At 42.7% G+C, this 14813-nt stretch overlaps 1 protein-coding gene across 5 annotated transcripts in view; it reads left to right on the top strand.

Moving 5' to 3' along the window:
* Positions 1 to 13286, top strand: part of LOC136432440 (delta-like protein C) — a 61459-nt gene extending 48173 nt beyond the window's left edge. For all 5 annotated transcript variants that reach the window (XM_066423733.1, XM_066423730.1, XM_066423731.1 and 2 more), the window contains exons 5-7: positions 9383 to 9552; positions 10389 to 10608; positions 11423 to 13286. In XM_066423733.1, coding sequence (XP_066279830.1) covers positions 9383 to 9552; positions 10389 to 10608; positions 11423 to 12105 — 1073 coding nt within the window. In that variant the 3' untranslated portion in view covers positions 12106 to 13286. The remainder of the gene's footprint in view (positions 1 to 9382; positions 9553 to 10388; positions 10609 to 11422) is intronic.
* Positions 13287 to 14813: the final 1527 nt, after the last annotated feature.

Here is a 14813-nt window from a genome sequence, read left to right as displayed (position 1 = left end):
GTTTCTTTGCCTATAACAATAAGCACCACAGGAAACGCGATTTTTCTTTTTAAATTTGCCATCGAGTCTTTAACATCGTTCTCTTTATTTGTACAATGATATCTTTGCTGCCTTCAATTTCACTCTGATAGGGGTGCCAGATTTATGCCCATCTGGACTGACAGTACAGATCGATTCTGCTCCCGTAGACAACGCGGCCCGCACAGACTTTTAACGAATTCCGAGAGTTTCTTATCATCGATTGCCGATAACACTCCGGTCATGGTATCTCGTCCGTTTGAATTCAAACTTCTGCGAGAGTAACGATTTCTGGTGGGGCGTAACGGCTCTTTTGGGAAATGAAAGAATCGCGAACATGATGCCAGTCATAGTAGTAGCGTGTGTAAGTAATATAATCACCGTATTGGGGCAACTGTATCAAAAGGGATGTAATGAAAGCTCATTCAAGGACACTGTAATCATTTCTTCTCTTCGTTCTCTTCGGCAAGCTGTCTGGGATTCTTGGACACACAGTCAATTTCACAGTTAATTTCAGCCAGATTAACAGCGTTAAACAACTTTTAATTCTGCGTGGTAGTTTGCTTTGTTTTTCTGATATCATGTTAGCCACACAAGACTATATCACAGCAACTTAACGTTTTTAGATGTGTCCTTTTTTCCTTTTCGTCCTCTGGCAGGGGAGTTTGAACTCACGTTTTAACTAGGCTTCTGTTATGTATTTTTTTACATGTATTCATTCACTCATTTGCGCGTCTTGTCAAACATTTATTTTCCGAAATGTACAAGGGACGGCGAGAATATAAGTTGAGTACAACTTGAGTCTGCTGGCTCTTTGTCTTTGTCAAATCATTTGCATTATTTGATGTTTCTTTGATTTAAAAACAAAACAAAGAAAAACTTCAACTAAGCCTAGTTATCGTCATCTCTTAGAGATTATTGGACCGTCTGTGTACTTGTAAAAAGTCTTAAATTTGGCCATATAACTTTACCGATAGGTTTATCATGGCTGCATATATGCTCTAGGTAGATTTTTTCCCCATAAGCGATGGAAATATGGTCATAATGAGACTGTAATTTTGCCTCTTACAGCTCCTGTGATAGCGATGAAACGGCTTAAGTACCTACGATAAAGACTTTAAGATACACTTTAAGATAGACTTTAAGCTTATAAGATGCACATTTTCACGATTGTCGTATTTCTTTCTGTATCCACCCTTGTATGTTGTTTTTGGTGTGTTGATGTGGGCCACGTGCCTGGAGTAAATAATAAAATAATAATAATAATGATTTAACATTTAGAGATAAACTTTTCTAAATTCAAAATGGAGGATCCCCATACGTCGGGAGTGTTGATTTTGGGTGTTAAGTCAATACATAGATTGCGGTCTACCAAAAGTGAACCTTGTTCAAATTATCTTGTTTTCCAGCTAAACGTTCCAAAGAAATCCACATATATCCTGACATAGAAATCTTACTACTCTTCTCCACTCTTAACTCTTAACTTTCTTTATTCGTATATATACAAAATATTTAGATAAAAAAGATAAACAGGGCAAAAAACATACAGGGGGGCAGAAGCCTATGTGGCTTTTCGTGGGCCTCCTCTTGAAAGTAGATAATACGAATTTTTGTAAATTGTACATAATCAAAACTAAGCAAAATTAACAAACTTAAAGAAAAATTGAAATTTAACCATAAATCCTAATGAAACAAATGAAAGAGAAAAGGAACTACAAAATGAGTTTTGAATTGTCAACATAATAGGTATGATTGCGCTATACATGACCAGTGTTAAACATGTTTTTACACTTTGTAAAAGTTCTGCGTGCACCTGAACATATCGTCTTCCGAAAAAGATCCACTTCAGGAATAGAGTTGAAAGTAATCAAAGTTCTATGTGGATAGGCTGGAGGTGAGATTCAGCCGGCGTCAAAAGTCTGGCTTCTATCGGACAGTTCTGTCTCTCTCGTTCCGCTATGGGACGATTTATCTCGAAAGAAATTTTAGCCGGCGGACAAAGTAAGATAGACGGAACGAGCATCCACTTAAACTCGAGACTGGAAACGACCTTAAGGTATACAGATAAAAGTCAGACTCGTCTTTACGTTCGACCCGGTGGGGCGAGTCAGGTCGGTGCAGCCTTGCGGTTGGTTGTTCTTTTGGTAGCGAATTGTCTCTAATGCAATAAGGCAGTGAATGGTCTCCAATGCATTAAGGGCTCTGCCTCAGGACAAAAGAAGTTAAAACTGACAAGGACAGATTTGACAGTTGAAGTTCATGTAGCAGAGTGCGTTGGAAGACGATGCACGGTATCCTCCTGTTATTGCGTCTGGAAACATACACTTGAGAGATGATTTGATAACGAGAGCTATCACTCGACTTGAAGTGAATCAACTTCCGCGATGCCTACTTAAACTTGCCAGTTGTATACATAGTTATAAGCTACGTTGGACTAATACCTTTTGCTAAAGCAAACGATATGTTTATAATGAGGAGAAAGTTTGAGCAATTTCAGTAGCAGACATTGTATTTTTCTGAACCAATGCTTAACAGTTTCAATACATTTTAGTTACATGTAACGTTATGTGTGTTTGATGAGATAGGATGCGTATGTTATGATCTTGTTTGCAACTTTGTCACCGATTGTCATTCTGATTTAAACGAATTTTTACTCTCGCACTGACAAACACACAGGAAGGCTAACATAGTGAATTTGTCTTGTCAGTAGTAAAGTTTCTGGATATTATCCTACACTTCCATACTGTCAGCTCACCAGCGATGCATCTTGTACTGTCGTATCAACCTTACAATAAATGAACTCTGACATAGCGAAGTGCGTTATGTATGTCAAACGAAGTTTTATGTCGTTTTTGGACAGACAAGGACGACGTGGCACTGCAGTTTTTCATAACTTATTTCAACAGTGCCACGTACAGAGGACAAATATACCCATTTTTACACCTCGGTGGAGTGAGGAAAGTCGTGTAAAGTGCCTTTCCCAAGGGCACAACATCGGTGGCGTCAGGGATTCGAACCCCGGACCTCTGGGTTCTTGGCCAAACACCCTGCCACACGACCCCACAAACAAAGATCTAAACTCCTCATTCGCTGATACCTGCCCTGACATCGTATAGTGACATCGTGTCATGAATGACAGAAAAGACCGTTAAAATCTCTATTATTTTGCATTTTCAAATTACCGACGCGATGGATGAAGATTGACTGCGACCTACCCCACATCCGGGTTATCTCCGCAGCGCTAGGGCACCGACCGGAACAAGATGACTGGGCAGATAAAGACAGACGATATTGCACACGCCGCACAATCATGGGCCTGACCTTTCCCAGCCCGCCGTCCCGAGGCAAAATATGGCACGATTTTAATCTATTGGTTGATGGGATATGCATGAGTATGAATTTTAATGCCACGCACTGCTGTCTTGGCTGACGTGTTAGTTTGTAGGAGACTGCGTTCGGACAACAGTTCGTCAGACGATGTTTTGTGATCTACCACAGTGAGTCAAGCCCGATGCATCATGGTATAGAGATACAAAATGGCGGGTCACGAAGAGTACACTGTTCATTCTCAACTAAGGCATGGTGTGACTTAGGCGAGTCCTCTTAACTTAATTAAAGTTTTCACTCCCCTAGATGGACAACAGACTAGGGTAAGCACCTCCAGTGTGCCGAAAGAGATCAATTCAACGCTCAGTTAGGCAAATGCGAGAAATAGGTCGAACGTCGACTGTCACTTTTCAAATCCTATAGACACAGAAGTTCACAATTGGAACTGACATTCAAAGACAAGGTTTTCTCTTTTACTAGAAAGGTCAAATTACGTTGGGAAAACAGTGTTGGGAAACCGCCAGCTAAACCAAAGAAGTTTATATCTTATCTTATCTTAAACTTAATCCTTTATAAATGTATAGGTATGCAGCAGCTACAGTTCATATTATTGCCTTTGCCGGCAACACAATTTCTTCGCCATGAAAGTCATAAAACACGCTTTGTAGACTAAATATGCACCCAGCAGATACTATATGATACTGGGACTATGACGATGTACTTTTGGGCTGACCTAGCCACCAGATAACTGTAGTACCACACATCACTGTTAGAGCCAATAACACTCAGTCTCGATCTTAGCCATGTGGGTCGTTTGATTCCCAAATGAAAAAGAATGGGTTTCTGAGTCGTCCAGTGGGCCGTCTCCGGTGACTATAGAGCTGCCATTATCTGCCGTCCAACCGCGCTTTTGGAAGTCGTAAAATTCCGTCATTAATATATGCCTGCTTGGGCTGATATTGACATGCTCTCTGTGTGCGGAGGGCAGGGGTCGGGGCAAAATGGACGCGGACCTTATCATTTTTCAGCACGTTCTGTCAATAACCTGCAAGATTAAAATCCTTTATCCTCACAGGAAATAGACTTCCTCGTACGTCTTCCTTTACCGCCGGGTCCACGGGGGTTAGTCCGCGGACGTGGAGTATCACATGCCGTGTGGATCCGTGCTTCCCTCGGCGGCTCGACACACACGGAAAATCTATATCCATTTCGGCATGATGCTAGTTCTTGATGGTGTAGAAATTGTAATTATCTCGCACAGTAGGATGGCACCGCTGTGGAGACAATTATAGGGCTGTGGACTCAAGATGTGACTTTACCGCTAGTCCTAAAATAACTTAAGGTCGAGGATGGACGGACTATTAGCTGGACCGCTAAAAGAGTTGTTTCAAATCCTAGCAGATACGAAGATTATACCAAAGTAAGATACAGCAGATAAAAAAGATTTAAATGTTTTAAGACCTATGGAATCATCTTCTTGTTAAGCTCATAATATAAAGTTGACCATTGTATCAAACTAAAGATGTAGTTTCCGAGACCGACCAGTCCCTCATCTCTGATTCTCTCTCTCTGTCTCTCTCTCTCTCTCTCTAGCTTTCTCTCTCTCTCTCTCTCTCGCTTTCTCTCTCTCTCTCTCGCTTTCTCTCTCTCTCTCGCGCGCGCGCTTTCTCTCTCTCTCGCTTTCTCTCTCTTTCTCTCCCTCTCTCTCTCTTTCTCTCCCTCTCTCTCTCTCTCTCTCTTTCTCTTTCTCTCTCTCACACACACACACGCGCGCACACACACCATCTTGTGTCTCCCCTGTATTGAAAGTTTTTTCCTCACCTTTTTGCCTTTGTAAGTACCTCTCAATCGTCAATGTTATCGAGTTCACACCAGATTTCTGAATGGCGTCTCTATCGAATCTTAATCCCTCCACGTTTCAATCCGTTGATCCTGCACAACGGTCTACAGGCCTACCAGAATCACGGACTATATCAGTTTTGAACACGTCTCTATTCCCTGATGTGAAGTTCAAAGACTTTCTCTCTTATCCCAGCGACTTGTGTAGAGATGGGATGAAAGCGGGGTGTTCTGGAGAAGGCATTTACTCGGCATTCAACCACCTTTGATGTAGGGCGAGGTTCCTGCATTGTCGTGCGGTAGGAGATAGTGATAAATAAGTCCTCGGCCTCACCCAGAAATAAGGTTCAAATCTCATATTTCTGTACATGATTATGTAGTATGACATCTTTTAGCAATAGGTGTCGCCTGCAAAGTAATGATCACAACGTTTTGAATCTTGGTAGACATTCATAAAAGACTTCATACTTTAAGATTATTCCTCAAAATTGGAGTTATACATCTTATTTCTGGGTGAGGCCTAGGACTTATTGATCACCCAAAGATTGCGATTTTTTCCATCAGCTTTTCCGACAGCAATTTCGCGACAGTGACCTTCATAATCATCTTTCGTCCGGATTTACCCCGGTGAGGTACACTCAATAAAGTTTATGTGACCTTACCCTTCTGATTTAAAGGGTTTGGCGTTTTGAACTTCACCGTTGTGGGTATTTTTAAGATAAACAAGGCGTTTTGAACTTCAACGTTGTGGGTATTTTTGAGATAAACAAAGGTCTTTTCCATCATCTGGCAGGACTGCAGTCATTTACGAAACGTCGACCTTTCCCTCCTATTCTAGATCTGGTTCTATAAGTTTGGAGTTCGTAACTTGACCGTTGTGGGCGCCATTCAGATTTGGATTTGGATTTTATTGGAATTGCAACAGTGCAATAGACGTGGGACACAGGCAGCTATTGCTGATGTCGTGACCCACACACACAATGTGCCCGATTTTTACACTTGGGTGGAGTGGGGAAAATCGTTTTTTCCCCAAGGGCACAAGATCGGTGGCAGCAGGGGATTAGAACCCGGGACCCCTTGGTTCTGAGTTAAAAATCCTGCCGTTACGCCACACGACCCCACAATTTTTAAAAAACAACAACAAGCGCTTGTAATCTTTACAGGATGGCATGGAAACATCATCTTGATAAGTTAATTCCGAAAATAAAAACGTAACCTATTATCAACTAAACTGAACTCCGAAAGCGACCTACTGAATACACAGTCGTGTCCGCTGTTTTTCAGCCATATCACGACCCACGAGACGTTTGTATAAAGAAGATAGATGGGTTTTCAGTCTTGGCCCTTCGATCACTTCTGGCTAAATGTCAGTCAATTTCCTGGCTTACTGGAAGTCCGATGTCTGCAGACCCAAATACGGGCACGGTCAGTGGGGATGACCCTTAGGGACATCACTTCGACCACTGACCTTCGAGGTAGTGTATTATCTTTCATCCGCACACACTAAACCTTACTTAAGCTACAGTGTCCTGCTGGATTTCCAGAACAGAAATATACCCCCAAGTGCCCAGACACCATTGAAACAAAGGATACTAGTTTGATATTGCCAATTTTCAGTTACTTCGCTTTACAACAACCGCGCGGGTGCAACATACCCTCAATCCGACAATCGTCAGGGCCAGCATACAGATCAAGCAAGTGACAATCGTCGGGCTCAGCAGGACAAGGGTTAAGCTAAGGATGAGGAATTTACAATTGGATGAGCCAGACGGCTGTTAGGTCAGACGCTCAGTTCTGTCGGCCACAGGCACAATGCTCTCTGTCTCCGCACAGAAAGAATCCCCGACAGATTCTGTCTTTTATCTTCCAGCCATGGCCACCTTCAATAGTCTGACTGTGATCTAATCCCTTCCCAGCTTCTATCAGACGGGCTATCCGTATCCATATCCTAGAGACGTGTTATCGATCATTTGTCCTAACTGCACGAAGGTGGACTGGACATAAATCATAGAATATACTTGGGGAAAAAACAAATGGCGCCAATTTGAAGAAATGGCCGAAGGGAGTGTTTGGGTATAGGTTAGTGCATCGATCATTCTAAGCCTTCCATATTTCTCGAAGTCCAATTAAGAGGGGCGGGTGGTTTTTGACGCAGGTTTCATAACCCCAAGATCGTCATGTTTGATGAACATTACAAACCCTTAAAGTGTAAGTATAACCAAGCTAAATTCCGAGAATCCACTTGCGATATGTAAATATAACATTTGACCTTCGAATTCATCGCTGTAGGGAAGGATTAAGTGCGTGGATCACTCATACGTTAGTCTACAATCTACCTTTCCGGCGTAGCCTATAAAATAGCTGCTCAGAAATACCGGGTTTTGGAAAAGCAATAAGAAAAGAAGATCCTCCACTGTCTACCAGTAATCTGTATTGCCGTAGGGTTACCGCAGCAGCATATGCTGAGTATTACACTGAAGGTAAAGACCTTCAATCAAGTCTGCCAGTACGGAAGCACTCTACCGTACGTGTGCGAGGAATATCCGCTTTACAACTGAGTGCCGAGAGCGCGGAGAGTTCTTTATCCTCCCGATACTATTAAAGGATATAGACTTGCCGACTACTGATGGTTGTGTATATCACAGGATGTAGGTTTACTAAACTCGCGATGCCGTCTTTGATAAGACGTTATACCAGTAGTGCTTCCTTATGTATTTGTCTTAGGATTACTTAAGGGAAAAGATGCCGGGTTATATTTTCTTTCATCCTGACCATTTTATGAATGGTTGGGCCGGCGCTTCAATGATCAATAACAACGTATTGTATTGTATTGTATTAATGCTGGCGCAAATGCCACAACTGCGTCAATCTTACTACAGGTAATACTGTTAATGCAGAAATGTTCGCGGTGGTTTTATGTTCGCCATTTCCGCGGTGAATGCTTTACCGCGAACTTAAAATCAACGCGAACAGCCGTTTCATTGTGTGCCTGTCAAACGCGAATTCAAAACCACCGCGAACATTCCATTTTTCCCTATCGCAAAATTAAATCACCGCGAACATTTATGCATCTACAGTAAGTTCACTGAAAACGTCTCTCGCCTCATTACGACTTCAAAGGGAAGCGGTGTAGAAGCGCGGGTCGTGGGCTGTGGCGAAATGTTACTCACAAATAAGCGCAAAGGTCATGATAGCGAGGTTTGTATTGAAAAATGATGGATGAAGTCGAGTAACGGCTGTCAAGGAGTCCGGCGTGTTGCGAAGAACTATAACTCACCTTTGGGCCTTGGTACATTACGTATTCCATGTACTGGAGTCCTGTCGACGTTTCCTACCCTTTACTGTGGCGTGTAGCCCGTGGGTATGACGTGTTCTGCATGGGACTTGTATAACATCTGTACTAGAGAGAAAAAGAAATCGGTGACCTGACATAACCCGTATGCACACAGCTATGGCAACCATAGCGTGGCGTATTGTTTTCTAGTAGGTGAAGGACTAATACTGAATTCTTAGGGCAAGACAAGATAGAAGTTACGTTAGCAAAGACGTTTGCAACAAAAATGGTCTTGTCATATTTCCATTGGTATTGGTTATTGTATTTTTAAATTAAAATGAAAAGATACAGACATAAATATGATTCACTCAGATTTACGATATCATATAAGCACAAAATAAATTCAAAGGTTTACAAGGTGGTGTTGGGATATGGTGAACTTATGAAAGAAAGAAATGATGAAATATAACAAATTCGTTTTAAAAGTGTAAGTCCAACCCCCGAGCCGGTAGTGAAACCTTTAAGTTAAGAGTTAACGTACACTAAAAGTAAGACTTAGAGGAAAATTAAGAGTTAAAGTATTTTGTAGTGGTAATAAAAGTTTGGGTAATAGACAAGATATTGTTAAAGTCGGGAAGGATGAAACGAATGCTATTCTGTAAGAAACACTAACACTTCAGCACCAGGGACAAGGCAAGCGGCTGACAGTGACATACATGTTGTCTCTGTCTTTCTATTGTAGGACAAGATAGGTGCGTTCGTGTTCCTGTTCTTCATGGTGGTGTGCAAATCGGGAAGGATGAAACGAAAGCTCTTCTGTAAGAAACTCCTACATTTCAGCACTAGGGACAGTGACATACATGAGCTCGCTGACATTATGGATTGACCCGTTAAGGTAACCTACTGTTGTTTATTTTCCCACAGAGTTGGACCCGTGTGAGAAGAAGCACCCCTGTCAGAATAACGGAACGTGTCTAGACAGAGAGGACGGCGGGTACGTCTGTCTGTGCCCCCGAGGCTACAACGGCGTCGACTGCGAGGTCAAGGTTACCGACTGCTCGGCCATTGCCTGTCTGAGCGGCGGAAGCTGTATTGTAAGTGAACATTCTGTATGGTGATCAATGACACTAGCATGGGTACGTACCACCCTCCATAGTAACCGCTGGCTCAATCCTTTTGCTTGCTGTGTGGGTAGCAAGCGAAGAGATTTGAGTCAGCGGTTACTACGGAGGGTGGTACCCATGCTACAATGATACAGGACTAGTAAGAAGTTGTATATATTCGAAACTAAACATTTTCATGATTGACATTGTGTTATTATCAGACGACCTCGTTCCGTCTACATGTGTTTCAATTGTACATCTGTTCTTCGGTACCGATTATATAAGAAAAAATGCTAGAGCACGGCACACATTATTTTGTTTTGTAGTTCATAATGAGAAAATAGAAGTTCGCAAGCACGTAAAATTGAAATTACGATGAACGCACGGTGTCCCCACAGTTACAAACTGTGTGGAAACGAGTAGCACATACCGGCATACTGTACAATAGATTAGAAAAAAAATTAAAGAAAGGATACGGATAAGAATTTTAATTGAGTTTAACTTCAGCATAACCTTCGTAGTTTTGAGCATACTTGAATAGAGATGTAAATTTGATGACACCTGAATTATCTACTCTCCAAGTAGAGGTTGGGCTCTGGCTGGGTTTTGACGGCTCTTAGGCATTTTTGTCGTGCTTTCCACATTGGTTGGCGACACAAAGAACACGGGACAAAATAGAAAGCCCGACAACTACAAAAACGCCTAAGACACGTCAAAAACCAACAGGGCCCATTCCTCTGCTTGGCCAATTGGAGAGTATGCGTTTTCAGCAATCAGGCTGGATATTGTGTAACTTTCTTTTCTTTTTGCATCTTTTTTATCTGTAGCTGACGCCGGCAGGGTTCCGATGTCTTTGTCCGTACGGTTACACCGGGTCCCGCTGTGAAACAACCTTCCAGATCAACGAGTGTGAGGAGGGTCCCTGTGAGAATGGGGGCACCTGTGATGACTCGGGTGACGGCTTCAAATGCCGCTGCATGCCGGGATTTAACGGACCTAGATGCGAATCGCTGGTCAACGAATGTCTCTCCAACCCCTGTCGGAATGGTAAGCTTTGGCACTACATTGTTAAAGCCCAGGCCCCAAGTTACACATAGCCGAACATGGCTCCCGAACGCTAGCCGACCCAGGTCGGTGGGAGTTCGGGAGAGCAGTCTGACCAGTTTTTAGGCCACGCCTATCGGCTATGTGTAACCTGGGCTTAACAAAAGAATTTCAGTGCAGGCTCCGTAATTGTTCCAGACGAAATGTGCTTCCTACATGTATTCAGAAGGAACGCCACCACTAAACATATTATACAAAACCATAAATACGGGCGAAATAAGCCTGAATGCATGCAATAGGGCGTCGTGATATGATAAACTTATGAAAGAAATACTCTCCAAGCAGAGGAGGGGTTCCGTTTCTATTTTTTTTTTTGCGCGTTTGAGTGCAATAGGTTTATAGAGAAAAAAACATGACAAAGTAGAAAGCCCAACAAAAACGCCTTAAATCACGTTAAAAACAGCTGGAACCCCTCCTATGCTTGGAGAGTATGAAATAAACAATGATACAATATGAGCGACTTTTGGCATTCTCGCAAGAACAGCAAAAGGTATGCTGAAGAGTGACCAGTGAATTGTTAACATTAAGTCACTTAGGCCTCTCAGCACTCTGTTGGCAGTGAGGAATATTTATCGTCGAGTTTTCCAGTGCTGAACGCCACTCAGCACTGGTTTTCCAGTGCTGAAGAAAGTTATAAGCACTGGTTTACCAGTGCTGAAGCCACTTTCCGCTCTGGAACCGAGTGCTGAAAAAGGAGAGCGTAGCTTTCGTAGTTTTGCTTAACAGTATATTAAAATACATGCAAATTTTGCTTCAGGTGGCCATTGCTTGGATAGCATCAACGCCTTCATCTGTCGCTGCCCGCCGGGGTTTGTTGGGGAGCGGTGCGAGGTGGACGTGGACGACTGTTTGACTCGACCCTGCCTGAACGGTGCCACGTGCACAGACATGATCAACGACTTCCACTGCGCATGCTCACAAGGCTTCACGGGAAAACACTGCCACATCAACGTCGACGACTGCGCGAGCCAGCCCTGCCAAAATGGCGGCAGCTGCGGGGATGGAGTCAACGGGTTTCTCTGCACGTGCCCATCTGGCTTCAGTGGTAACCTGTGTCAGTCTGCGGACAACGTTCAGACACCCAAACCCATACAAACAGGAAGAACAGTCGTAAAGGCACAGAACACCACAACGGAGAAAATGTTACTGGTACACATCTACGAGAAGGAAAAGACAGTCGAGGTGTCCAAACATGCACTGAAAGTTGTGAAACTGATATCGTATTGCGTCTTGGGACTGACGATTCCCTGTGTCGGGTTCATGGTGGTTATCCTGGTCAGGAGAGGAAGGAAAGGCTCGATACAGCGGAGGGCTGATGACGTCAACAACATGAACAGAGACATCGAGGCGCGCATGCTCGTGGAAGAGCCACAGTCTCCCGAGAATAGACCACAGCCTGCGAAGGAAATAAACATCACCAGAGACTCAATGCTGATCTAGAAATATACACACCACCATGCTGTATACATGCATGACCACATCACCACGGGCCATGATGTTCATGAACATAGAGTCTAAAGAACAGGGCACAGAGTATATGCGAACACTTTTATCCTGACGCTTACTCAAAAACCATTAAAAAGTATTTAGATGCCCATATGAGAATGTCGCGGAACCTCACACAGAGCTAAACTGCAAGAATGTTTATTAGGAAAAACAGGATGGGTTTCCAGAAAATCCAGATTAATAGGTCTGAAGCATTGCTTTACAGAAGACAATATCGGTAATCTGCCTGTCTAAACAGTCAAAGAAACCGACTGGCCCTCTTTTAACGTCCTAAAGCATCACCATGCATACAGTATGTCCAACAAGCCACATTTACGACGCATTACCACCCCTGAACAATACTGGGGAAAAAACAAAATGGCGGGCTCAGTTGCAGAGGATGCCGGGAAAAGAGACATCCAAGCCTCGATATCGGAGGGTTGCCTTGTTACACGTCATCGATCTAGCATACAAACTTACTTAACGTTCTTTGAACAATATCAGCATTGTCAGAGAACGCACACACTTGGTAGATTTTATCGGTAGTCCGTGTTGTTGATTCAAATTTTAACGCTTTTTCATCTTTGAACAATCACACGTTTGAGTGCAATAGGAGTTGTTTTAAAAAGAAGAAATAGTCGGCGAGCAGACTTGAATGCACTGATTGGCGTTGTTTTAGTGCATGCATAGTGAGTGGGAAATCTGTCCAGCGCTCGTCTTAAACCAAAGAGAAACATATCATTTTCTCTAGTAGAGAGGGGTTGAGAAGGTAGAGAAAATGATCGAGTTTATTTGTTCGATGTAAATACGTTGTTAATTTATTATTCCACGGGCATCATTCATAAATGTTGCCCTGACAATTTACGATACTTTTTATCTTTAAGATTATTTATTGTATGACGGGTTGTAAATGTGATGATATTTTGTCAGTACTTTGAAACTGAGTCACTGCCTGACTTAACCATATTGACTGTACTGCCACGATTTTAATTTATGTTAATTAAGAAGGAATATTCTGTACATAATTGGTGTTGGATAGCAGTAGTGTCGAAACAATTCCCAAAGGGACAGAGGTTGTCAAACAATGATGTACATATTGGTGATTTTGAATAAAAGCGCACTGAGTTTGCTCACAATCATAATATTGTTTTAGGATGAAAGTTAATCCGATTTGGTAAATTACATAATTAGAAATAGAATTTCCATCGACTCAAAGAATTGACTCACCTTCTCTCAACCGGGACGGGGGGCGATACCGACTTTCGATGAACTTCGACCCAATGCTGACGTCACACATGCGTAAGAAGCACGTTAGATAGCTGAAAAAAGACTAAGTGATTCCGTCGAAAAGCCGGTGAGTCGATTTTTTTAGTTAGAAATCAGTTTATTTCTCATTTGGTGCTGTTTTGTTCGATACAGCCCAACACCAATTTATCACATTGCTCTCACGGCAGAAGAAAATCACTATTGATTACGCCACAGACTCGCCACTAAACTGCAATTAAACTGCATAAGTCGCTGTGCAATTAAAATCACTGATAGTCCATGAGGGACGATTGAGGTCACGATCAACGATTTCCATATTATCAAACATTCAAAATGATACAAGCTAATAAGGATAGTTTTCAAGAACGTTAGATAATTAGCCAAAACTAGATTTTTCTTCCTCTTGCCCTCTTCCTTATCCTATTGATAAGTAAAGCCCCCCTCTCACTGGACCCGCGGCACGCTGGTGGCGTCGCTGCGGCCGATTGAATTGGCAAAGCACTCAACGAATTTCATCGACAAAAACGAATCTTTTAAAGCTTTGTGTGTTTTGTTGTCTTTTTGGTCATACTTGCACGTTTTGAATGATATTCCCATTATAAAGCCAAGGGTAACATAAATCCAGTTTATGACACAGCGAGGTAGCCAATGTATCGCGGGTCTAGTGAGAGGGGGGGGGGGTTACACGTACGTTTTCAAGTCACTGCAACATCCAACTAATGTTTTTCCTGACGTTGGCGTAAATAGCAGCATGACACATAACATGACCCACGAATTCAAGACATGTAGAATTGTCATCTGACGATTTTGTTAAAGCCATTTTAAAGGTACGGCTAAGATACACATAGTGTGTTAAGTCGAGATAGTCGGCGACACACATCAAAAGTTTGTTCGAACAGTTGTACGAAACTTCTGGTAGTCGACGATATTTCAAATATACGTTCAGGGGATGAATTAGAATGTATACTCAAGCTCGTTCGGCCATACGATAATCTGTCATTGACTGTGGCTTGCTGTAGTTTTTTGTAGCCCGGCTGGATATCTCTCTCGGACAGCTTGAGACAGCTAATTGAACCGCCGGATTTGCAGGTACACGAATTCTTTCCAGTCGATTGGGAACGTGTCCTAGTAACGACTTGCCGCGCGCAAGACCTGTTTTTAAAACATTTGGACATTCTGCACGGAGGGATAGGTGAGATGGTACGTGCCTGGACTGAGTAATAAAACCTGTACCGCTGCCGGGATCACAATAAACAGTCCTAAGGTATGATGTTAAAAAAGACGTACGGCGTACGTCAATAATAACGGCGACCGAGTTAACGATCGAGAGAGGGGGGAGGGTGATAACTTTGTCAGTGTACACTTTGACAATGTTCCAGTAGGTGGCGCTCTTTCAT

The sequence above is a fragment of the Branchiostoma lanceolatum genome, chromosome 4 (assembly GCF_035083965.1).
Source record: "Branchiostoma lanceolatum isolate klBraLanc5 chromosome 4, klBraLanc5.hap2, whole genome shotgun sequence".
Taxonomy (NCBI): Eukaryota; Metazoa; Chordata; class Leptocardii; order Amphioxiformes; family Branchiostomatidae; genus Branchiostoma; species Branchiostoma lanceolatum.
Note: the sequence above shows the minus strand (reverse complement) of the source record. Positions and strands in the feature narration are given on the sequence as shown.